Raw genomic sequence first — 27,245 nt, 5'->3', positions numbered from 1 at the left:
GGTGTTCATGGGAGGACTCCACAGAGGAAGCCACTGCTGTCTAAAAAAAAAAACATTGTTGCTCGTTTAATGTTCGCAAAAAGGCACATGGATACTCTACAGAAGTTTTGGCAAAATATTTTGTGGACATATGAAACCAAAGTTGAATTGTTTGGGAGTAACACGCAATGTCATGTGTGGAGGAAAACTGGAACAGCTCTGCAACATCAACACCTAATTCCCACTGTGAAGCGTGGTGGAGGGTGCATCATGATTTGGGGCTGTTTTGCTACCTCACGGCCTGAACAACTTGCAGTCATTAATGGAAGAATGAATTTAAAAGTTTATCAGGATGTTCTGCAGGAAAACCTGAGGGTGTCTGTCAGACAGTTGAAGCTAAAAAGAGGATGGATGCTGCAACAAGACAATGATCCAAAACACAGAAGTAAATCAACTTTATAATGGTTTCAGAAGAACAAAACGCATCGTTCTGGAGTGGCCAAATCAAAGTCCAGACTTTAACCCCATTGAGATGCTGTGGCATGACCTAAACTCCTAAAGACAGCGATTCATGCCAGACATCCCAGGAATCTGACTGAACTACAGCAGTTTTGTAGAGAGGAATGGGCCAAGATTAGTCTAGATCGATGTGCCAGACTGATATGCAGCTACAGGAAGCGGTCTGGTTTATGTTATTGCTGCCAAGGGGGGGGGGGGGGGGGGGGGCGCAAAATATTAAATTTGATGGTTCACGTACTTACTTTTCTCCTTTCTGTCATTATTAGCCTATTATACTGATTAAAATATGAAAACCTATAAATGTTTGGGTGGTTTAAGTTAAAGCAGACACTTGTTTTTTTCGTCTGTGTGATTTTGACAAAGATCGGATCACATTTGATGGTGAATTTATGCAGAAATGTGAGAATTTCCAAAAGGTTCAGATACTTTTTCACACCACCGTAATTGGCCGGTGTTGTGATTAATGTCACAATCACCTTTGGCCGCTGCTCAATCGAACTTGCGTTGACCACACTAACACAACAGAAAGCACTTATGATGTTTATTGAAAAAGTTACATTCACCATTGTAGAATGACAGTTACTGATGTGAGACAAATAAAAAATCACTCCTAATACACCCAACACCAGAGTATATTGACACACATAGCAAGATATCCCTTAAACCGTTTTTTGCCTTCACCTACTCGCGATCAGTGTTGTCACTGTAATACGATCACTTTCTTACAGTAACGAGGACTGTAAAGACATTTTTCCAAACCAGTAATCTGATTAAAGTTAGTCTCCTTAGTGCCTATGCGTTACTATTTTGTTATTGCCTCATAATGTATGTAGAATGAAGAATACTGTAGTCATGTACAAAGAGCAACATTTCTATTTGAAATGCTCTTGAGTTTGGGAGTGACATCACATGTCACGTTTTCTAATTGGAGGACAAAATAACGGGTCACGTGTATTACCATGCTGTGTGAGCGCTGAGAGTCTGTGGCGGCGGCAGCCAAAACGACATAGCCTAGCTACCTCGTCAGGACACGAACAATGAAAGAGGCAGGAGAGATACCACAAATGGCTGCATTTGCTCACTGGAGCAAATGCTCCATTCACATTTTCCAATTCACATTTTTGTCCAGTAAATATGACAAAAATATCTCTGCGCATTGCAAAATTTGCACTGGCTCAAAAGCACTGCCCAAACTCCACATCCAATTCAAGGAACCAATTGGAATTACAGCACAATGTGACAAAGCTTTAAACAAAGCCTACAGGTATTGAGACAGCCAGCACTTCTACAGTTTTTAACCCGCCGTTACGTACATTTGATAGTTACAGTTTGTAACCACAGGCTATTTAACTTCTGCGGGAGAAATAACTGAAAACCGTTTTTTTATTCTACTTCAAAGTATCCACCCTTTGCCCGTATTACTTGGCACTCTCTCAATGAGCTTCAAGATACAGACACCTGAAAATGTTTTGACTTCACAGGTATGTCGTATCAGGGTTATTAAGTGGAATTTGTTGCCTTTTCAATGGGGTTTGGACCATCATTTGTAAAGCATTGAATGAGATGTGTCTAAACTTTTGGCCTGTACTATATTTACGATATATACAGTCATGTGGAAAAAAATGTGTTTTCTAACATATTTGGTCATACAGATATTTAATATCAATTTTAACAATCTTGAGAGATTCAAGTAGTACAACTAAACAATTATAACAGAAAAAAAAAAAGATTTTGAATAATTTTCTGTAAAATGTAATTTTAAATAAATGCAATTTCTGTTAAAGAATGAATTAGGACACACCCACGTTGAATCCCTCTTAAAATGGCTAAAATCATACACGGGTATCACATAAGGTGCACATGATTAGAACACCATTACCCAGTGTTTTGAAGGAGGCTTGCCTTATTTAAACCTTACATTTAGTTTGGTGTGCCTCTGACTGTTGAAGACCGAGAAAACACCATGGTGAGACAAATGCCAACGTGCCCAGGTCTGGCCGTCCAAGCAAGTTCACCCATCGAGAGCAGACTGCAAGATGCTAAAAGAAGTCTCCAAAAACCTTAAATTGTCATCATGGGACTAACAGCAGGCTCTTGCTACTGTTGATGTGAAAGTGCATGCCTCTACAATCAGAAAGAGGCTTCACAGGTTTAGCCTTCATAGGAGGTGTGCAAGGAGGAAACCTTTGCTCTCCGAGAAGAACATGAAGGCCAGACTGAAGTTTGCCCGAGTAAATGTAGACAAAGACCAGGCCTTCACGAATAATGTTCTTTGGACAGATGAATCTAAAATTGAATTATTTGAGGTGGAAGTGTCATGGTTTGGAGATGCTTTGCTGCAGCAGGACCTGGCCAGCTCACCATCATAGAATCCACCATGAATTCTATCATGTATCAGAGGTTGCTTGAGGAACATGTGAGATCATCTGTGAAAAAATTGAAGCTGAAGCGAAACTGGACACTGCAACATGACAATGACCCGAAACATACCAGGAGATCCACCAAGGTCTGGCTGAAAAGGAAGAAATGGAGAGTCCTGGAATGGCTGAGTCAAAGCCCAGATCTTAATCCCATTCAGATGCTGTGGGGTGACTTGAAACGGGCTGTACATGCAAGAAACCCCTCAAACATCTCACAGCTGAAAGTATTCTGCGTTGAGGAGTGGGGCAAACTTTCTTCAGACCAATGTCAAAGACTGGTAGATGGCTACAAAAAGCGTCTCACTGAAGTTATTTCAGCCAAGGGGGTAAAACTAGATATTAGGTGGCAGGGTGTTCTAACTTTTTCCTCAGTGAGAATATGCATTTTTGTTGAAATATTTGCTTTAACGAGTAATACAAAGTTCATTTTAGTTGTTCCCTGCAATTAAATAAGTTTCTTTTCCAGAGATAAAGAAAAACGAGATCGGACATTGGTGTGAGAACAATTCTTAAAAAAGAACTGAATATTTAATGGGGTGTCCTATTTTTTTCACTTGACTGTACATCTTGACACTGTGTGTGTTCAACCCTTGGTTCAGGCTCAGTTGTTGTTGAAGCTTTTGAAAGCTTTGGTTTAAAGAAATTCTTGTAACATCCATCTTGCCTCTTCACCTGTAGTTTTGGCTAAGCAAAGGACCGTTTCTAAGGTGCTACTCGCATGATCTGTTCGAAAAATAATTAGGACCCATTATGATAGGGTGACCATATTTTGATTTCCAAAAAAGAGGACACTCGGCCCGGCCTCGAGTTACTTGAATTTTACTCGAAGTCCACTCAAAGATGCCTATATAACTTTAATATATTTAAAGTGTGCCTCCTCCGTCTGGTTAGAAAAATTCAGTATTTAGTATATATTATACACTATATGGAAATATTTTTTTACTCAACAGGCTTTATTCTTCTTAAAAAAAAAAAAAAAAAAAAACGAACATTGATTAAAAAAAATTATATATATATATATATATATATATATATATATATATATAGATACATATATATAATGCAGACCCATGGAAATGTAGTCCAGTCAATACGCACACACAGTAGGCTATGTGCCAACTCAACATTTTTATAAATTACTATCACGACAATTGTCGTTGACAAATTGTTATTCCCACTCAATTTTATTCTCATTCAGTGTTCGCAAACTATAACTGAAATAAACTGACAAGCTGTTCAACCAGCATGTTTCCAAACGCAGCAGTTCAAAACTACATTGCCCATAATGCCTAGCGTGGCTGAGCGCACCGATAGCTACCCTGTTAGCGAGTATCGGGTGAGGCAAAATCAAACTTTGCTATAAAAGTTTACAATCATCGGCAGCGCAACGATGCGACACCAAACAGGATTTTACAGATTACGGCAGTACAAATCTCCGACAGAAGTCAACAGTTGCCATTATATACGTATTTATCGTAAAAAACTGGCAGGCGCTCCTATTAAAAATATACTAAGATTCAACCAAATACACGAACGCAGAATAATTAATACAAGACTAATACAATATACTGCATCTCTGTTTACACATATAACCCAATATTCAACACACGTGATCGACATTAACAGGAGAGAAACCTACAGAAAGGTGTATGGAGCCACGTCTTAAAACTCCTTGCTGTAGTCTGATTTCTTGCCAAACTGTTAACCGTCGTTAGATGGTGGTAATTCCACATGAAACAAAGGGTAAACTGCCAACAAAAAACAGGAAGAAGATGTACTCCTTCTCCCGCCCCTATTAGTCGGAGCCACCTCAATGCAGGTACGCGCTGCCTCCTAGCGGCCGGAGGGATTCTCTTCAAATTGGTTCCGTGAAAAATCATAAAAACCGGACAATTTCATAAATTTATGAAACCCGGCCAGACCCTTCGAAGAGCACGTAATAAGAGGACATGTCTGGGCAAAAGAGGACGTTTGGTCACCCTACATTATGAAGTACTTCGAAGGATTCTTGCTCATTTTGTTCATTTTTGTTGTTTGTTTCATTGCTTTACAACTTTTATAGGCAACATTTTAACAGCTAGGTCTTTATTTTAAAGGGGACGATCAGAATTTTTGACATTAGGCTTAATCTTCGGGTTAGCTGGGGTTCAAATAGTCATTGGAGTTGATTTCCATGCAGTTTGTCAGTTATTGGTTTCAGGGTTCCGGAGTGGCGAAGCTAGCACGAGTTATGGGGGTTGAAATCAACTCCATCGACTAATTTAACCCCTACTAACTCAAAGATTAAGCCTTATGTGGAAAATTCAATGACATGTGATGACATTTTTCAGTTGTCATTCTTATGTTGAGGCAGCAAAGGGAGAAAATTTGTAAAAAAGTAACTGATAAATTACTTTTAAAGTTACTTAGTTTTTTTTATAGTAAAGTAATCAATAAAGTGCCGTAATTTCTGAACTATAAAGTGCACCTGATTAAAAGTCGCACCAACAAAATTTCACAAAATTTTAGAAATAAATCCACATATATGCCGTATCTGACTATAAACCGCAAGTGTCCATATCTTACCATTGGATATTTACATAGATGTTACACAGAAATATTTGATTGAGCAACAATGTATTAACCAGATAAACACGCATCAACAACACCGACCCGTGTTTTCTGAATGCTTCAAAACAAACTAACTTTAAAAAAAACAGGTTGCTACATTTGCAAAGATATATACAGTAATCCACTTGTAAACTTGATATGGATGAAATCCTCTTAAAAACGGTTAACAGCTAGCGCTAGCCCGTATATAACAACTTTGTTGTAGCATACTATGGCAATAAAGTCCTCTGAGTGCCAGTTGAAAACAGCTAATCAACGCTAGCATCCCGTTCTCTTGTCCTAGCAAATAGTGAATGCCCATCCAGATAAAATTGTTCTTTTGTAGCAGTATACAGTATCAGATGAAGTCATATTGATCTATAAAATCCTGAGTTTTGAAGACTGACGAGCTTCTGGCAAGCTTTATTGGTGCTAGCGTAGTGGCTGAGAGCTGTGTCATGGCAAAATTTGAAAGCCATTCTTTTAAAATATGTCTGATTATCCATTTTTTGTTACTTTTAACAAAACATTATGAAGCTCGTTTGTAAATAAATTTTAAAAATCCTTCTTTATATAAGCTGCAGGGTAGAAATGCTGGGAAAAAGTTAGCGGCTTTTAGTCCGAAAAATACGGTAGATTACTTTTTGGAGGCATAAGCAGTAATTAAATTTTTTTTTTCAAGTAATCTGTGACAACACTGCTCACGATAAACAGGAATTCACATAAAATACAACCCATGCATGACTAATTTTACAGATATTTTAACGTATTGCACAAAGTCTCCAAAAATATATACAGCTACAGGATGTTATGTAAAGATTTTCCTTGTTTTCTATCAAGTTTTATATTCAAAACAATTACAAGTAGGCCTCTAGAAACTTTGTAGAAAAGGTTATTAAATATGAAGCAAAAGTGCATACGTTTACGTCAGCATTCAGATAAAATGGCCCATCCATTTTGTGATATTTGTGCATGAATGAGCCTTACTTTGCGCGATGCCACGCTGCCAGATCACTGTAAACCTTGTTAGGAGGCAAATGGTCATAGTGGGAGCAGAGTTTACACAGACTGTCGATCCAATTATACCTCACTTTCACGTTCCACTTCTGCTTCCACTGAAAATACTCGTTGTAGCGCTTTTGGTCTCCTGCTACCTGCAGCAAATACTCAGCCAGCATTTTTACAGACTTAAATTGGTCGACATGAATGAAAGAGTGAGGCGGTGCCACGGCCTCATAATCCTGTACCGGCGCTCCAAGGACGACAGGAACTGCCCCGGACAGATAAGCATTCTTCCAAAGCTTCTCTGTGATGTAATCTTTAAATTCAGAGTTTTCGAAGGCCAAGTAGAAGTAGCAGCGAGAGATTGTGGGCAGGAGTGCTTCTGTGCTTAGGGGAGTTTTTGTCCAGCGCCCGAAGACTTTCACGGGTATTATGTTGTTGAGTTCTTTGTACACCTTACTTCTTCTGTGAGAAGGGTTATAGTTGCTGACCACCCAACACGCCAAGAATTCTTTATTCCGTGTAACATTTTGCACCGGGTGAGCGTCTTCACTCGTCACTTTCTCAACCCGCTCGCCATAGTTTGTCGTAATATCGGCATCCCTCCTGTAGTTCATGGTCAAATTGAAAATATTGGCAAATTTCCTCAGATCTCCATTGTTAGCAGGGGACTCCAGCGACAGCCAGGCCCACCTCTGGCCCAGCGGCCTGGGACGATTCAGAGGGAGTTTCACCTGCCCCCTGGCAATCTCAGAGTTGTGGAAAACCACCACATCTGCCTTGGGGAACAAAGATTTGTCCTCTGTGACCTTGCAGAGCGGTGTGTTGTTGTGGAGGCCCAAGCATGGATCACCACTCATGTCATAAGACGCGCCAAACGGTCGGTGCCACAGTAGAATTGTCACAGAATTGTGCTGTTTTGTGTCTACGATTATTTCTGTGTGCTGGAGTTTAAGAAAAGCCAGAGGTAATACACAGAGGAGAAATAGGAGAAGACACTTCTTCATGAAGGAAATCCTTTTGGTACGGTTACAATTCTGGAAAATAAAGAAGAAAATGGTTTTTGCTTTACTGTTTTGATCAGAAGGGGGTAGTAACAGTTACATGTACGCTGTTAAATTTACTTGAGTAACGTTTTGAGAAAAATGCACTTCTAAGAGTAGTTTTACTAAGCTATACTTTTTACTTGAGTAGATTTGTGAAGAAAAAACGCTACTTACTCCGCTACTTTGGGCTACACAAGAATAGTTACATTTTTCCTCTTTATTGTACATATTAGATTTTTTTTTTTGCCAGCGATGCCAAGAATAGAGATGTGCCTGGTGTATTACTGGGGTAGTTCTACGGATTTCATCAATGAGACGTCGCAACAATAATCATGTGACTCCATCATACCAAACAGATGCAAGCTTGCTGTTTTATTTTCATGCCAGCCTGTTCAATCATGAGGTATCTTTAAAGCACCATGAAAAATGAAGTATTTGATATAGAGCGCTGCCCTCAACATGACTCATTATAGACACGCCCTTGCATACAGTCCATGTTATTTCTGCTTGTTTTCTCTGGTAATCTTTCAAAAAAGAACATGCCGATAAATCACCGCTGCTATGGAACTTGTAGAAACGACTCTACACATTACGACATATGAAGGATGTTTTCTTCATATGTTTCCCGCAACCAAAAAATGTAAAGAAAGACCAGTATAACGGCAGCAAGGTGACGCCATTCAACATTTCACATGCAGTAAACATTTTGTTGGGGGCCATGGTCCTACAGAGGACGAAAAGGTAAGCTATTATGATATTTGTACTTATTTTTTAGCGCAGCGTTTTGCCATACTGCTTCTGTCTGACAATGAATGACCTGAAAAAAATTAAAATGGTATCTAACTGCCACTGTTACCTTTTCTGTTTTAAAAAAATAACTTAAGTATGGGGGGAAGTGTAAATAAATTATAGAATTAAGATTTGCTATTAATGAAAAAATTAAAAGTGTTCGTTGGCTGTCACTGAGTAGCATTTGTGATCGCTACACAAATATATCAATGTAAATTACCCTCAAGAATGGTCAGAGACGCAAGACAACCAGAGGATATAATATATAAGAAAGACAGGGCATATGGTGGTAAAGGGTAGATTCTTGAAACAGAAGAATGTCATTGTCATGGCGTAAGGCAATGCACACAAGAAAAAGGTGATGATAAAAAAGCGAACTCTGGATCAGGTCAGCTATTTTTCCTGTCTTTTTCACCCCTCGACATTCAAGCCATCTCTTTAACTGAACATTTGTATGTTCATCCACATCTTTACCAGTGAACATCATTTTCGGAAATAATTGGTAGGTTTAGAACAATAAACATCTCATTCGTACACTATTTCCATGTATTTACTATTACGGACAAGCGGGAGGTTGACCCGCCTAGCAACAATTGCTAACGTCATGAATATTAATGAGCAAAAGTGACGTGTTGCTTGCGGTACGCCATTCAATGATTTATTTTATTTTTTTATTATTTTGTATTTCTTTGGCTTAATGTGGTTATGTAATGGGTTATTGTACATTTTCATTATAACAATAGTCCATATAGATACCTTTGTGTTTAGAACAAAATATCATTGTTTAAAAAAAAAAAAAGAATCCAACAATAAATATAAGCACTTACTCACAGTGTTACTTATTACTTGAGTATTCTTTTCACCAAATAATTTTTTACTTGTACTTCAGTACAATTTTTTGGATGACTTCCTTTAATTTGACTTGAGTAATATTATTTTGAAGTAACACTACTCTTGAGTAAAAATTTTGGCTACTCTATCCACCTCTGGTTATGATCAACATGAAACTATGTCGGCAACTTCCTTGCCGTTGCTATTGTTATTTTAACCATTTATTGCCAAAATTGATGGATGCAAGTTAACACATGCATGTGGAGGTCCCATAAGGGGAGAAAAATCTGGATTTAGCAAGGGTTATAAATATTAGAATGCTTCCTACATATATTCATTTTGATTTTTCTCTTTTTACAAATTGGTAAAAAAGGTTCCATTAAGACTTTTAAATTTTGGGATTCTCTGACAATTGCTTCCTGTTGCAGGCCTTTAAAGGTTTCAACCTATCCTGTTCAGCTGCTTTGACACGAAGAATGGTAATCTGAGTGTCCTTATGGACTGAACAATTTTAATGTATCTCATAGGAGTATGATATTATTAAAAAAAAAAAATTTGTGCACATTTATTGTGTTTCATTTTTTTAGAAAAAAGCAGGGAGCAGGAAAAAGTTATGGGGATGGCAGAAAGGAAATTAGAAGATAAGACGGAGAAAGGAGAAGAACAAAAAACAAGAAATAGATTAAATGAAGAGTCGGGTAGTAACACGTTACATGTACTCCATTACATTTACTTGAGTAACTTTTTGAGAAAAATGTACTTCTAAGAGTAGTTTTACTAAGCCATACTTTTTTACTTGAATAGATTTGTGAAGAAAAAACGCTAATCTTAATCCGCTACTTTGGGCTACACAAGTCGTTACATTTTTCCTCTTTATTCTACATATCAAATTTATAATTTTTTTCAGCTAGCGATGCTAAGAGTAGCTCTACCGATTTCACCAATGAGACGTCGCAACAATAATCACATGATTCCATTACACCAATCAGACGCAAGCTCGCCGTTGTATGATCACGCAAGCCTGTTCAATCACATGTCTTTAAAGCACCGTAACAAATGAAGTATTTTGTGGTGGTCCTTGCCCACACTCCCCTCTGCTGGCTTGTAAGATATCAGTTCTAACTTGGCTCACCTGGGAGTGCACCTGCAGCTCATCAGCGATCTACACTGCTTATAAGGAGCGGCTAGGGCAGCAAGCAGGTGCCAGATAATTCTGCCAGTCACCAGGGGTACATTGGCCAACTACGCCTGTAGTTTTTGACAATCGTTTAACGAACTCTAGAGTAATCTTGTTTTTTTGCCATCAGGAAACCCACCCATGAAGCCCTCACAGCCTGAGCCCCAGCCACAGCCAGAGCTTCATCCGCAGCCATAGCCATAGCCATTGTCCAATAAAAACCCTTCACTCCACTTCCGTTTCCTGGTCGCACTTTGGTCCACATCGACTTTGCCGACTTTGCCCTGACATATTTCCCCTCAACATAAATCGAAAAACGCGGATTTAAAACTCTCCCAGTTTTTATTTGGCACTGATTGACCACAGAAAACCGGGGATATGATCCTTTTAATTTCATAATAGTAACTACGGCAGAACTACAGTATTCACTATTTAAACTAGGAAGTATTTTCTCCACTAGAGGGGCAGGGCACTCATGCTCTTTGGACAAATAATGCTTCAATACTATTTTTTTTTCTCTCTTTAATGTTTTTTTCCCCTTAATTTGGTTATGTAATGGGTTATTGTACAGTATCATTATAACAACAGTTCATTTAGATAAGTTTGTGCTGAGAGAAAAAAAAAACATAGTTTGAGTAGGAGGGTGAGTCAAAAAGAGATGTGATTATTGTCATCTGGTATTTGAACTAGTTGAAGAATATAGTAAAGGAAGGGGTCGAAGGATTGTGCCTTGTGGGACTTAGAAGGACATAGGTTTGGTCTCAACATTGACGATATAACAGCATAACTTGCATGTACACTTTTTGCTGGAGACGGGACATTAATAAGACCAAACAGATTGAGTGAGCGGGGGTCAGGACTACATTTCTCACGATTATGAACCTAATTAATTGATGTGCTAAATGATCAATGCAAAATAAATCTATATTGAATTATACTTTCAGGTGCCGTTCGATTCAAGCCTTTGTTTTCAAAAATTACTAAAGAAATATTTTTAAAATTTCCAGAATAAATGTCTAGATTTTGTTAGAAAATTTAAAGTACAATATTTGAACATGAATTATATTAACATTAAAATAAATAAAAATGGAGCCTTTCTTTAGGTAAAACACTACTGCTTTCGCGCACAAGCACAACCAAACTTTTACCTAATTATGATTAATGTATGCTTATCTGGAATAAAATGTCTGTATAGGCTGCAAATAAAAATATTTTTGAATAAATAATGTAAATAAATGCAAGTCATCAGCCTATCAAACGTACGTTTGAGGGCAAAAATGGACCGGCACATTCAGCGAGTGAAAAGGGGTACATCTAAGTCTGAACATAATGAAAATAATTCACTTAATACGAATGGTAGGGTCAATTATATCCTTACAACATATGGGTAGTGTTATGTCCCTACCGTCCCTATGCAAACCTACGCCCTTGCCTACGCCATGCCTTTTACTGGATGTAATCTTTCAGATGCACAATTTGTACCAATTAGCTGATACAAACTGTCTTTTTTAGGTGGTCAATGAAAATGTTTTTTGAGTTGACAAGAAAAATAAAATTGAATATTTCATGGAATCGCATTGCTTAATTCCGATGAGGACTCACCAACAGATCAAACAGCATTGCCATCCTGTTAGATCAGAAGAACATGAAGTCAAACAACACCAATCTGGCTTGATTGTTGAGAAGTCCTGAAGGAACACATGAATCACTAGATGTTAGGTGAATATACATAATATGATATGATATGAAATAATAATATAGTATGTGAAGTTTGCATGGTCTCCCCGTCCTGTTTTTTTATTGGACTTCTGTGCTCACGTCGGTGTGTCCATAACGAACACCATGTTACAACATAAGGGTGTCCATATGTGCACTTGGCACCAGGACACCCTAGGCCGCAGTTCGATGACCGACTCTGTAATCGTGTCATCGGACTTGCAGCTACATGTTTTGGACATTCGGGTGAAGAGAAGGGCGGAGCTGTCAGCTGATCACCACCTGGTTGTGTGTTGGCTCTAATGGCGGGGGAAGATGCTGGCCAGACCTGGCAGGCCCAAACTTATTGTGAGGGTCTGCCGGGAACGTCTGGCAGAATCTTCTGTCAGAAAGCGCTTCAACACCCACCTCCGATGGAACTTATCCCTCAGAGGACATTCCCCCTTGTCCCGGGGGAAGTGGGGGGCATTGAGTCCGACTGGGCCATGTTCCGCACCTCCATTGTTGAGGTGACCGATTGTAGCTGTGGCCGTAAGGTGGTTGGTGCCTGTCGTGGTGGCAATCCCCGAACCGGCTGGTGGACACCGGCGGTAAGGGATGCCGTCAAGCTGAAGAAGGAGGCCTATCGGGCCTTTTTGGCCTGTGGGACTCCGGCGGCAGCTGACAGGTACCAGTTGGCCAAGCAGACAGAAGCTTCGGCGGTCACCTTGGCAACAACTCGGACATGGGAGGAGTTCGGCGAGGCCATGGAAAACGACTTCCGGACGGCTTCCAGGAAATTCTGGTCCACCATCCGGCGTCTGAGGAGAGGAAAGCAGTGCACCATTAACATTGTGTATAGTGAAGATGGGGTACTGCTGACCTCAACTCGGGACATCGTGAGTCGGTGGGGAGAATACTTTAATGCCCTCAATTCCATCGACACGCCTTCCTGAGGAAGCAGAGTCTGGGGACTGAGGTGGTTGGAAAGCTCCTTGGTGGCAAGGCCCCGGGGGTCGATGAGATCCGCCCGGAGTTCCTAAAGGCTCTGGATGTTGTCCAGTCCCCCTTCTTAGGGGGACTGGACAGTGTGTTCCAATTATAGAGGGAACTCACTCCTCAGCCTCCCCGGTAAAGTTTATTCAGCGGTGCTGGAGAGGAGGGTCCGTTGGGAAGTCAAATCTCGGATTCAAGAGGAGCCGTGTGGTTTTTGTCCCGGCCGTGGAACAGTTGACCAGCTCTACACCCTCCACAGGGTCCTCGCGGGTGCATGGGAGTTCGCCCAACCAGTCTAGATATGTTTTGTGGATCTGGAGAAGGCGTTCAATCGTGTGCCTTGGGGGGTGCTCCGGGAGTACGGGGTACCGAGACCCTTGATAAGGGCTTTTCGGTGCCTGTACGACCGGTGTCAGAGTTTGGTCCGCATTGTCGGCAGTAAATCGAATTCGTTCCCAGTGAGGGTCTGACTCCGCCAAGGCTGCGCTTTGTCCAGTTTGGTGACCTCAGGATTGAATCTCTGCTTTTTGCAGATGATGTAATGCTTTTGGCTTCATCGAGCCGGGACCTCCAAATCTCACTGGAGCAGTTATCAGCTGAGTGTGAAGCGGTCGGGATGAAGATCAGCACCTCCAAATCCGAGACCATAGTCCTCAGTCGGAAAAGGGTGGCGTGCCCTCTCCGGGTCGGGGATGAGATCCTGCTCCAAGTGGAGGAGTTCAAGTATCTTGGGGTCTTGTTCATGAGTGAGGGTAGTAGGGAGCGGGAGATCGACAGGCGGATCAGTGCAGCATCTGCAGTAATGCGGACTCTGCACCGGTCCGTAGTGGTGAAGAAGGAGCTGAGCCGAAAGGCAAAGCTCTCGATTTACAAGTCGATCTACGTTCCTACCCTCACCTATGGTCAAGAGCTGTAGGTCGTGACCGAAAGAACAAGATCCCGGATTCAAGCGGTCGAAATGAGTTTCCTCCGCAGGGTGTCCAAGCTCTACCTTAGAGATAGGGTGAGAAGCTCGGTCATCCTCCGCGTTGAGAGGAGTCAGCCGAGGTGACTCAGGCATCTGGTTCGGATGCCTCCTGGACTCCTCCCCGGAGAGGTGTTCTGGGCATGTCCCACCGGCGGGAGGCCCCGGCGACGACCAGGACACACTGGAGCGACTATGTCTCTTGGCTGGCCTGGGAACGCCTTGGGATCCCGCTGGAGGAGCTGGTTGAAGTGGCTGGGGAGAGGGAAGTCTGGGCTTCCCTGTAACAGGTGCTGCCCCCCCTCCCACCCCCCCGCGACCCAACCCTGGAGCAAGCGGAAGATGATGGATGGATATTAATGCAAATGCACCGTAACATTACAATTTTTTTCATAATTGGAACAAGCAACTCCACAATATACAACAATATACAACATATAGTATTTGTTAAGGTTCTGGGGTAACAGGGGACCAAAACGAGACGGGAGGCAAACTGGCAGTGGTAAACAAGAGTTTATTGACGATTAGAGGGAGTGGCAGATAGTGCCTCAAGAATCCAGTGGGCAGTTTGGTGATAGAACAGGGCAGGCAGGCATTCTGGGAGGCAAGCAGTACAGGACCTAGGGAGAAAAGAAACAAAAATGACCTCAGTATCAGGATTACAAGATACTTTGTTAGCTGAAAGCTGGAGTCACAAAATCTTGTAGTTGAGTTGTTGATCTGGCGATGATGTGAGGCCAAGGACCGGTTTAAGTAAGCTGCTGACGATGATCACTGGCACCTGGTCCCAGGCTCACCTATCGGTCCAATCATGCAATCAAGAAAGTGACACATATACACAAACACGAGGAGGCGTGGGGCTTAGGGGGCAGGGTCCCTAACAGTATTCCAACATTGAAACATTTACAGCAAAACAGAGTAAATGCTTTCTCCCTCCATATATTGTTCTGCAACAAATTTTTGAATTACGTACTTGCAGACATGGCAGAGCACTTGAATACACCGGCCATTTTTATTAACTCTCGATTGAATAACTATCAAGCAGTGACTTCTATGACTTTGAATAAAACTCTTACCATAAGAATTTGCCACCAAGATGCTGTGTCCTGACTCCTGCCTGTTCTTCTGTTTAGTGTCGCAGCGCGGATGCCCGCCGTCAAGGTGCATACTGTTGTGACGTCACACGTTGACTTTTAAATTTCAGATTTTGAGCGCATCCGGTCTGCACGGTCCGCCCCGGAACAGTGTGTAACCTATCATTTGGACAGTCGGATTGATGATGATCCTGGTCGCATCTGGTGCACTGACGTTCAACGGACGTGATTGCTATGTAAATCTGATGAGCTGACACCGGATCTGGCGAACAGTCACCTGCTATCAGGGCTGCGATTGGCTGGCAACGAGTTCAGGATATACTGTACCCCCTTGGTAACTGGGAAAGGCTCCGGCACCCTCAAAACCATTGTAAGGTACAGGCGGCACGGAAGATGAATGATTAAAAAAAAAAAAAAATACACACCAACATTGGAAAGAAATTTGGATACAGAAGACAAAACAAGGAGTTGATAAAACTCAGAACAAGTTCGTAAAGCAAAAACTAGAAATGAAATTGGAGGTAGTCTTTGTTTCAAGTCACAAGTAAGTTTCAAGTCTTTGCCCTCAAGACCCGATTCAAGTCCCAAGTCAAGACTGACAGGTCCCAATTCAATTTGCAAGTCCTATACTTTGAGTTTTTACTCATTTTGGGTCATTTTGACAACAGAATAGAAATACATAAATTTTACACTGACCATGTACAGTATGCTTTTACAATCTGTATTTATTCATCAACACCACTATTTTGACTTCAGACTCAAAGCTGGTTGAATGTGCCTTTTTGAACAGTAGGGTTAAAAGGATAAATGTATCAAAAATTATAGTAACTATTCCACCCATACTGTATCTTACTTCCAGCTATTTCATCCTGTCACATTACAATAATGATTGCTTGAAAAACTAGAAATTTGGATAAGACCACAATGACCATTTCTTGATCTGGGGTCAGTTTCTCTTTATAGTATTGATTTGATGTCCTCTGGAAAACATTAAAATCACTAAGTAAAGCAGGGACAAAAAATTGATTATGCAATAGACGGCTTTCTTGAAACCACAAGTTCGAATGTTTACGCAATACAAAAAAGAGGAACTTGAGGCGACGGTTCTCTTAAATGTCTAGAATCCATGCAACAACAAAAAATTCTCTGACACTTTTTCCCCCTTTTTTTTTTTTTTGTTTCATTCAACATTTCTAAATTTGGAGAGGATATCAGTTGTTCAGTTGCCTCTAATCTCTTTATGCCAAAGAGACGTTGTTTTTTTTTTTTTAATATATACAGTTTATATCTTACAGGCCAGAAACAAACATTGAAAAATTATTTTTTTCTGTGAATGACATATGTCTTCAACAATACCCTTTAACTAAATTGAACTCAGAAAATTTCATACATAGCTTGGATTTGTTATTTTATTGTTATTATTATTATTTATTTACTTTTTTTTTTTTTTTTTTTAGCCTACATGCTTTTCAGTTGTTTGTTAACGAAGGAGAATATAGGTGATCAAATATGTCATCCTACAGCATATTCATATATACCTCATTTAGGTCATCAAAACATAATATTCATAATGTTACAAAATAAAAAGTATATAGGATATCATATTCCAAAAAAACAACAAAAAAAAGCATGATTTTGCAGAATAGTATGAAAAAAATCTGTCATATGTATATTTCTTTTTAAAGATTTTTTTTTTTTTTTGCTAAACAAATACGTAAGTTGGTATACTAGAAGAAAAGTCAATTATGTAATAATTCCTACATGATGTAGTAATCATAATTTTACCAGAGAAAATGTTGTGAATGTGTCAAGGAATAAAGTTATCATTTCTTATGTATTGCAGTCTTAATGTTAAGTGAATAAAGCTGTAATAAGAAAAAAGCCTACCACACAATGAACAAAAATCACACTATAGTGAAAAAAAACAGTCATACTGTTAGAAATATCACAACACATTACCACAAGTTACAACACTAAAACATATTGAAATTTGCTTTAATACTACAAATTCTAACATAGCATATTAAAAATGTCATTTTTACGGAAGTTGTCAGAATAGTACAAAAAGTCAATAATAAAGTTGCTATTTAATGAGAATATAAATACCGAAACACTTAGAGTGAGCAGCGCAAAAAAAAAAAAAAAAAAAACTCCCCAAAAGAAAAAACAAACAAAAAAAATAACTGACAGCATAACATCACAGGGAGTGCCTACCCGCATACACAGCAGCAACATCCATGAGAGAATTGAGAAAAGGGAAACAAATTACTACGATAGAGCACAATAGACAACAGAAAAGTAATAAACGTGTCAGGTCCTCTGCTGCACCTCCTTGAGCCCTGACTAGACACCCCACCCACTTTTAAAAGTATCTGTATGGTCGATGATACAGACTCATGTTCAAATCATCAGTTGCACTCTAAAGCCAGTCTAGTTCTTATGGAAGTCCATTCATGCCACCAAAATAAATAAACATTCCCACTCCAGATAAAGTATGAAAACTGCATTTTCTTAACAGACTAATGAGATTGGAAAGGTGACGTATTGTAAAGAAATGATTCTCTCGTCAGCATTTGGCGATTTGAAATGATGGGACGACAGCAGGGAGGTGATGGAATTATTTATTTATTCCAGTGCAAAAATGACATTTCAATATGATCATCTTAATACTGATTTGCAATGAAACGATTTTATATAAAAATTTAGTATTGTTTGATTATTTTCGTTTCAGAGCAACAAATTTGACAGCCGGCTACTTTAACTAGAGTTACCAAAAAACAATACTGATGAGCATAGAAACAAAAATACAATGGAGAATGAGGTAAATATGATGTGCTGGTCGTTCCATATTAATAAATTAAACTTCTGGATTTTTTAAAATTTGAGTTATGCCGCAGCAAGCATGTCATGTAGGCTGGTAGCGACAATATTGTGTATTTGATCAAGATCATGCAAAATCAAAAAGCAAGCATGAGCCATGACTGTTACGGCAAGGCAGGCAGTCTATGTGGATCAAAGTGCGACCAGGAAACAAGCGAAGGGTTTTTATTGAACAGTGGCACGGTGTTGAGAGGCTGGTGGGTTGATTGGTCAGTAGCTGTTGCTGCGGCTGCGAGGGGTTAGATGGATGGGTTGTCCTTATGGTAAAAACAGTCAAGCGTCAAAAAACGAGATCATCAAAACCGACGAGTTTAGCTGGCCGATGTACCAATGGTGACTGGCAGAATCATCTGGCACCTCCTTGCTGCCAAGGCCGCTCCTTAAAAGCAATGTTGAATGCTGATGAGCTGCAGGTGCACTCCCAGCCTGCCAAGGTTGAACTCAAGCCACACAAAACAGGAAGTGTTACAACAATAAAAGCCAGTAGAGGGGAGTGTGGGCTAGGTCCACCACAGAGAACTGGGGACCGCGATCTGAAACGATGTCTAAGGGGAGGCCCTGAAGCCTGAAAACATGGTTGACCAGGAGATTGGTGGTCTCAAGAGCAGAGGGTAGTTTGCGAAGGGGAACATGGTGAACAGTCTTGGAAAAACGATCGATAATGGATAGAATAACTGTATTACCTTTAGAGGGGGACAGACCGGTTCCAAAATCAACTGCAATGTGGGACCAAGGTCGACTGGGAACAGGAAGGGGGCATAGCAGTCCAGCGGGTGGCTGATGGGAGGCCTTCCCTCGAGCACAGACTGTGCAGGCATTGACAAAATCCCAAGCATCTTTGGCCATACCTCAGCAGGGCTGAGCCGCCAGAGAAAAGGACACATGGATGCAACTTTTGGTCAGTGGGATTCCGCTGGGACAAGATGGCTCCAACTCCAGTGTCTGACGTATCGACCTCCACAACAAATTGATGTGAGGTGTCAGGGTGTTTGCAGGACAGGGGCAGAGGTGAAGAGGGACTTTAATCGTGAGAAAGCCTTACCAGCGGCTTCAGACCAGGCAAAGGGGTGTTTGGTGGAAGTGAGCCAGAGGGAGAGCCACTTTGCTGTAGTCCATGATGAAGCGACGATAGAAACTGGCAAAGCCCAAGAATCTCTGTAGTTCTTTGCGGATACTGGGAGTGGGCGTATCAATGACTGCCTTTATCGGGTCTGGTTTGAGTTGCCCCTGGGCGATTATGCAACCCAAAAAGCTTACTGAGGACAAACTTCACCGGTTCATCAAGAATAGCCTGTTCTCCAAAAGCCGCTACTGGACCATCTCGACACGATGGCGATGCTCCTCTAGGGAACGGGAAAAAACAAGTATATCATCAAGGTATTTAAACAAAGCGATTCAGAACATCCCTGAACAGGTTGTTCATGAGTCTTTGAAAGACAGCAAGGGCATTTGTTAGACCAAAGGGCATTACGTGGTATTCAAAGTGACCAAGAGGAGTGTTGAACACCGTCTTCCATTTGTCACCCTGACGGATTCGGACGAGATGATATGCATTTTGGTGATGAAGCTTGGTGAACAACCTGGCATGACAGAAGGGGTCAAAAGAAGGGTCAATTAGAGGCAAAGATTACTTATCCTTTATTGTTATCTGGTTGAGGCTACGGAAATCAATGCAGGGGCGGAGAGTAGAGTCTTTCTTCTCCACAAAGAAAAAACCGGCACCAACAGGAGAGGAAGAGGGTCGTATGAAACCAGAAGCCAAGGAGTCTCTGATGTAGTCTTCCATAGCTGCTCTTTCAGGACCGGATATGTTGTAGAGTCTGCTTGTTGGAAGGGGAGCCCTTGGCAGGAGATCAATTGCACAGTCATAGGGGGTATGGGGAGGCAGAGTGTGGGCGAGGTCCTTGCTGAACACCGTCACCAAGTCATGGTATTCAGGGGCCATATTGGTGAGGTCAGGAGGCACTGGCAGACAGGCTGGGTCTCCTACCGGTCTGCCAAGTGGGTGTGCCGAGCAAAGACATTCCAAGTGGCAGTGATTGCTCCATCCCACGATCTTTCCCTCTGTCCAGTTGATACTAGGGTTGTGGAATTTAAGCCAGGGGAGACCAAGGATGACATGTGCTACTGGCGAGGAGATAATAAACAATTGTATTAATTCATGATGATTTCCCCGAGACCTTGAGCATGAGAGGGATGGTGCGATGGGTTACCGAAAACAGCTTTCTACAGAGTATGGCTTCTACTACCTTGGGGACCCCGAGGGGTTCGAGAGGGATTTTGGCTTCATTAGCAAATCTTTCGTCCATGAAACTGTCGTCAGCACCTAAATCAATGAGAACCTGAAGTGGCTTAGCGTCTAAACCATGGGATATGCCGCAGGAAGTATGAGTCGTGACAGAAGACGAGGATCTGAGGAAGTTTGGCTCACTAGTGTGCTTTTTACCTGGTGAGCCCTGTCCTTTGGTTGTACTCGGCAGGATATCGCAACATGTCCAATCTGTCCGCAGTAAAAGCAAAGGTTTTCTTTGCGGTGCCTGCGGCGCACATCTGGAGATAACTGGGTTCGCTCAAGTTGAATGGGCTCCTCCAGAGGAGAAGGGGACGTCAGTGCTGGAGTAGCATTAGGGGCATAAGTAGAAGGCTGTAAATTAAACACTAGATTGGAATTTAGCAAAAAATGACCACAAGACTCCATCTCCCAAGAAAAATATTCAGGAGTTGAAATGAACACGTCTGGCCAAGGGGGGGTCGGTAGGCCACCAGGGGGACTACTCACAGATAGAGTAGGACCGGCCCTGGAAGTGGGGGATTGCGAGAGCTGTGTCTTGACCTGTTGCAAATCCATAGAAATTGTCTGGAGCGTTTCTCCAAGGCTACATTGCACCTGCTCAGGCTTGCCTGGCAGGATTCCCTGGTGTCCGAGGGCCATTTGGAAAGTGTCGGCGGTCGCTTGGTCCATTTCCGCTGGCCAGATGATTATGTTACGAAAAGGCAGGCAAAGTCTATGTGGACCAAAGTGCGAACAGGAAACAGGTGTGGAGTGAAGAATTTTTATTGAACAGTGGCACGGTGTTGAGCGGCTGATGGGTTGTTTGGTAAATGGCTGCAGCTGCGAGGGCTTGGATGGATGGGTTGTCCTTACGGTAAAAACGGAAGTAGTCACACGTTAAAAAAAACAAGCTCGTCAAAACCGACGAGCTTAGTTGGCCGATGTACCAATGGTGACTGGCAGAATCATCTAGCACCTGCTTGCTGCCCAGGCCGCTCCTTAAAAGGAATGTTGATTAATTGTGAGCTGCAGGTGCACTCCCAACCTGCCAAGGTTGAACTCGCGCCACATAAAACAGGAAGTGTTACAACAATAAAAGCCAGTAGAGGGGAGTGTGTGCTAGGACCACAACACATGAATATGATTCATTTGGTGGTGGGGATGAAGGGGGTGAACGATTGATTGAGTGATTTGTTTGAATGAATGTTTTTACTGAATGAATCTGTAGATATATATTTCCATTTATTCACACAAATACATACAGTATCTTCATTGCACATGGTTGTACATGATATCTTTGAATCTGTATGCTTTATTTGCATACAAGGACTTATGTCTAGCGAGAGGTAGCGCTAGGCTGGCTTTTTTTCTTCTACAGTTTCTTGGAAGCCAGCAGAGATAAACGGTATCCGCGCCGAGATTAGGGACACATTTTGTGTGTCCCGGCCGGTTTCTCTCTGGTCTATTCCTCACTAAATGTAAACTTGGTACTTTATTTTTGTTCCTGAATTGTGTGTCATCATCTCGTGTTCGTTAAGAGAATTAAAAAACCTGTAAAAGAAAAAATCGACTTTACCTTCAAATCGTAATGGATTTATTACCTCAAGTGAACTGTTACCTCAAGCAAACTGTTATTCTGTTATGCCTGTCAGGCTAAACCTGCTCATCAGCGTTAATAAATTGTTGAACCAATTTCAAGTCTAACCACACCCCAGACAACTATAGAACGCGGTTCTCTTTGATGCATGACTATTGAAGAAAAATATTGAAAAACTGGTTATTACATTATCAGACATTCATTTCTACACACTTGGGGGGTGGTGTGGCTCAGTGGTAGACTAGTTGTCCCCCAACCCAGAGGTTGTGGGTTCAATTCTCCACCCTGGTGGACTCGCCTAAGTATCCTTGAGCAAAATACTGAGCCCCACGTTGCTGTTGGTCCTGCGTCACCAGTAGGTGGATGAAGATGTAGCGTAAAGCTCTTTGAGGGCCTTGAAAGGGCAAAAGGCACAATACAAGCCTAACACAACTTACCGTTTACGAGAAGGCAAGCTCGCAGAAAAGACATGACTTTGCTAGACAAATCTCGCCAAAAAATTCCTGATGAAAATTTGGTTACATATGGTTGGTTTCATATTTAAAATTTGATTTAGGTAACATTGGGAGTGATTGGTGGTGGTGTGTCTCTTCAAAGTCGCCTGAAGCATTAAGAGGAGCAGCATGTGTTTTGTGGTATGTATTCATGAAAAAGGATTTTATTCCTGTCGCAGGATATCCTTTGCCTGCACCTTCATTTGGATTCCGCCAAAAAGTGATTTGTTGACCAGTAGTAGTATTTGATAGTCTATCGTTTGACTCACAGGAACCCAGTGTAATGGTTTCATAAGAAATGTGATGTACAGTTTCCTTGTATTTCGAAGGACATTGGCATAAGGATTCTTTTAATCACACTGCAAAAACACATCTCCCTAAAATTAAATAAATTCCCTAGTTTTCAGTGTAAATCTGATAGAAATAAGTGAAATTATCTTCTAGTGTTTCAAGTAAATTTTACTCAGATTTCTTGAAATAAGAAAAATAGCTAGCTGAAAATAAGCTTAACAGACATAAGCAAAAAGTGAGTAAATTAAATGTCTTAAACAATACATATTCTTATGAACATTTCTGACAAACAAGCTTTTTAAAGAATTAACATACAGACTTATATCTTAAAATAAGCCTGTTCATCTTATTCTAAGCTATCTATTTTTCTTATTTCAAGAAACCTAAGTGAGTAAAATTTACTTGAAACACTGTCAGACAATTTTTCTTACTTCTAGTAGAGTTGCGCTGAAAATAAGGGAATTTAACTAGTTTCAAGGTGCGTTTTTGCACTGTACACCATTGCAGTAGTCCAAGCTAATAAAAATGAATGCGTGGATAAGTTGTTCGATGTCGTTTGGACAATTGCCCCTCAATTCTTCCCATAATTTTAGGTTGTAGTTGGCAGATTTAATGACAAACTTCAGATGGCTGTCGAAGTGTAGGTCTTGGTCAGTATTTCAGCCAAGATTTCGGACTTGATTTACTGCTGTAATTAAAATTATGCCAAGGTGAGTGCTGATCTTTGACCTTTCCTTTTTTTTTTTTATTTTATTTTATTTTTTTATGGGCCCAAAATGATCACCTCCGTCTTTCATACATCTAGCTGGAGAAAATTCTGGAACATCCATTCATTGAGTTAATGAATACTGTACATTTACTCAGTAAGACTAAAAGAAGTATAGTCTGTGGGGACACGGAAATGTAAAATGCTGCGTCATCTGCATCGGTGTGATATGAGATGTTATATTTTACATAATCTGAGGTAAAGGAAGCAAAAAGATGTTAAATTGAAGCGGTATGAAAATGGATCCTTGAGGAACCCCACATTGTGAATTTGGTTTGACTCATGCTTTCTGATTGACAGAAAGAAATCTCTCTCTTATAAATAAATTTTGAGCAGTAGCTACTGAGTAATAAACTGATCAACTGTCGAATGCGGCATTGACATCCAGTTATACCAGAACAGATGATTTACATGCATCTAAATTAGGACCTGGATACGCACAGACTCGGGACTGTGGTCATAAAAGCCTGAATCTGCTAAAAAACAACCCTTTCAATAATTTCCCCTGGGAATGGCAGATTTTATATTTGCCTATAGTCACTAACTGTCATGGCATCCAGATTAGTTTGTTTTTTTTAATTAAAATTTTTTTTTTTAATTAATTTATTTAAATATTTTTTTAATATGTCTATGAGAGCCTGTCATGAAAATTATTTGGAAATTGAATGCTTGAAAGATCTTGGAAGATAGATTTAGAGAAAAAAAAAAAAGATGCAAAGCTCCACAACATATATAAAGTTGAATCAATACCATGAATAATTTTTTTTTTTCAAGGCTGATTTTTTTTTTTTTTTTTTTTTTTTCAGATGGGTGTTATTTCAGTATTGCAAGTGGTCATTGTACAGTACCAAAACTGAATATCTGCAAGTACCCAATAAGAACTGAATTCTTCCATTCTCATAGACCGGACAAAGACTATTATCATGAAAAATCTTTCACAACCAGAGGTTCTACAGTTTGAGACCTCTATAGAAATTTTGAACAGGATGTGGTGCGAGATTTATGTTGGCAGTGGCACCCATGTGTCACTTGCCGTTTCAGTTAGGAAGCTACCCAGCTCTCATTTTACACAAATTCTATAAGGATACACACATGCATAACTTCTTTCACTCCACTGACCTTATGGCGAGCTGAGAGGTGTTCACCGTCCTTCTGCCTTTTCCTGAGAACATGTCCTTTTTAAAAAACTAAATGAAGGGGTGGAGTCCACTGAACATCAAGTGCACAGACTACCACATCATTGAGCCCGAAACCTGTTTATCTTACCCAGTGTAATTTGTGTACTAAAACTGAGAGGCTGCTGATGGGGAAGTGTGGAGGAAAACGCAACACATGTTGCAATACTTGCTTGTATTCCTTCACTTAAAAATTGGAAATGATACTGTTTGAAAGACAGCTCACTCAGTCGACTGTAAGCATGCTAATCAGTGTGTTTGTATATGTAGACAACACCCAGTTAAATTTACATTTGGCTTGATGAATAATGCAACATTGACACAATTTTCATTTGTTTGTCTAACAATGGTTTTAATAAGAGAATATCTTGTGCTTTAACTGTTCTGTGCTTTTCTGCTCGTTTTTGGCATATTTTGTTACATGAAGATAGCATAGTGCTATACCTCAGTATTGGATAGCTGGTGAGGTCTTCTGTAAATTACGTCATCAGATAGCGGCCAACAGCGAGGCGCGGACCCTCGTTGCTTAAGTGTTGCTATGGCTATAGCTCAAAAACTACGTGGCCAATTCAGTATTTTAAACAATTTTTTTTTTTGGTAATATGAGTTTTGACACAGCGAATGATGCATTCAGTACAATTCAACCGAGTAAAAACGCTCAGGAATTGAACTCTTCATCTGCTATTCAATAAATCTAACGGAAATAAAGGAACTAATGCTTGGTATTGAAATACAAAATGACCGAATGTCACAGTAAACAAAAAAAATAAAGGAAATAATGCTTGGTTATTGAAATACAAAATGACCTAATGTCACAGTAAACAAAAAAAGTGAAACAAGTGAGGTTTTAACCCATAAGAAGGAGAAACATATCAATGAGTACAGCACTTTTTTTGTGTGTGTGTGTATTACAAAGCAGAGTAGAGTGGCGTGGTGGTAGAGTGGTTATCACGTCTGCCTCACAGTATGTTGTTTGTTAGTTCAATCCTGGCTCTGGCCTCTCAATTAGAGTTTGTATGTTCTCTCTGTGCTTGCGTGGGGTTTCTCCCGGTACTCTGGCTTCCTGCAGCATCCCAAAAACATGCATGGGAGGCTGATTGAATGCTTCAAATTGTATGTATGGTTGAGGCTGCTGAGCCCCTCCACCTTCACAAAGCACTTGCAGGCGGACACACTTGAGCATCCCCTCATTGAAAAAGAGGTGTTCTGCAATTCCTTTCTACGTGGCGAGACGTCCTACACAATGATCAGTGCGTTTGTGCAAGCATCTGCATGCATGCGCACATCGGTTAAAAGCAGCGAGTACTCACACTTTTTGTTTTTGTATATATATTTTTTTATTCTCTTTTCATTGCCTCAAAAATAATTTTGCATATATTTCCCATTCATAATTTGTGTTTGTGTTATCATGTGGTGGCAGTGTTAATCTGTTGACCACATTAGTCACGTAGCGTATTTAAACCGTCCTTATTTGATATAACTACATTTAAGTATTTTCTTAAGGCATTTTTTAGGTATCCACCGTTGATATTGTACCAATTTTTTATGCCACATCAACCTAGAGATGTTATTTAACACAAATATACTACTTTCTTTCAAGAAATTTGGATGTAAAGGCTACCTTTTCAAGTTTTGCTTGCCAAGCTACTGGAAAAGCCTTGGGCAGATTTTGACACCATTTCTTCATTCATTTGAATTGGTGTAGAGTAGTGTAGACACCATAAGAGGGTGCTGACAACGCCCCTGAACGTACCCAAGAGGTCAAAGTTTTAGATAAAATGATGAATGTCATGGTTCTCATCAGCCAAAGGCGTACACAGCTCCCTTGCTTGAGTATGGACACACAGATACCCTTTTATGACAACAGTGCAGGTTTAAAGTAGGGTTGGGAATCTCTGGCATGAAGCCGATTCGTTATGTATCTAGATACACAGGTTACGATTCGATTAAAAAACGATACAATTTTATGGCCGAGCGATTCGATACGATTCGATACAGTTTAAGAACGATACGGTTCGATACAGAGTGAAAACGATACGATAGTTAACATTTGCTGTGTGTGTTCGTACAGTATTTTAAACAAATAAAAAAAAAAGACCACATTTCTAATAGCAAAATTAAACAGCAAAAAAATATATGACCGTCATTTTGTTGGATGGGATTGATAATAAAACTCCAGTGACAGACAACAATAAAGTGCATTAATTCAATTACTGTATTTCCTGGTGTTTTGAACACAAGAGGTAAGTAATTTAAGTGCAAACTTTCAACATAAACATCTTACAAACAAAAAATATGTGGGAAATATTGTGGGAAAAAAAATCTCCAGAGGGTTGTGCTGCCCTTTCCACCATTGTATTGTTTTTTTTTTCAGGGTTAAAAACTCTCTCGAAAACGATCTCTGTACCGCTCCACACTTCACACTAGCCCTGTCCCGTGTGAACAGATCTGGCTGCCTTCCTCACTTCAAAGTCCGACTTTTGTTTTCCTGGGTGCGTTGAAAATCAATCGCTGGACGTCGCTGGCGTCGGTGCTCAAACTGTCCGTTGTTTTAGCTTGTTGCTTCGTTGCCACTACTAGTTTCGTTTTGGGCTGTAAAGAAAACGCTACGGAGAGTGCGTTACAGTGGTTTTGTTAGCTCTCGCGTTGTCATGACGCCCGTGACGATC

The 27,245-nt window shown here is 40.6% G+C and overlaps 1 protein-coding gene across 2 annotated transcripts; it reads right to left on the bottom strand.

The window, feature by feature from the left end:
- Positions 1–1,064: 1,064 nt before the first annotated feature.
- On the bottom strand, positions 1,065–24,659 carry fut7 (fucosyltransferase 7 (alpha (1,3) fucosyltransferase)). Of its 2 annotated transcripts, XM_057819662.1 has the most exons (3): positions 24,521–24,659; positions 11,955–12,040; positions 1,065–7,546 (listed from the first exon to the last, which is right to left on the bottom strand). In XM_057819662.1, exons 2-3 carry the CDS (start codon positions 11,976–11,978, stop codon positions 6,491–6,493), a joined length of 1,080 nt encoding a protein of 359 aa, XP_057675645.1. In that variant the 5' UTR covers positions 11,979–12,040; positions 24,521–24,659; the 3' UTR covers positions 1,065–6,490. The 2 variants fall into 2 exon arrangements, with proteins under 2 accessions (XP_057675645.1, XP_057675644.1); XM_057819661.1 differs by lacking the exon at positions 24,521–24,659 and having other exon boundaries at positions 11,955–12,079.
- Positions 24,660–27,245: the final 2,586 nt, after the last annotated feature.

This window comes from Corythoichthys intestinalis, chromosome 17 (assembly GCF_030265065.1).
Source record: "Corythoichthys intestinalis isolate RoL2023-P3 chromosome 17, ASM3026506v1, whole genome shotgun sequence".
Taxonomy (NCBI): Eukaryota; Metazoa; Chordata; class Actinopteri; order Syngnathiformes; family Syngnathidae; genus Corythoichthys; species Corythoichthys intestinalis.
Note: the sequence above shows the minus strand (reverse complement) of the source record. Positions and strands in the feature narration are given on the sequence as shown.

Bases quoted from the DNA above. Each gene is read 5' to 3' on its own strand.
- fut7 (XM_057819662.1), bottom strand. From the start codon at position 11,978: ATGGCAATGCTGTTTGATCTGTTG. The intron at 7,547-11,954 runs GTGAGTCCTCAT...TTTATTTTCCAG, and splicing joins CAATGCTGTTTGATCTGTTG to AATTGTAACCGTACCAAAAG.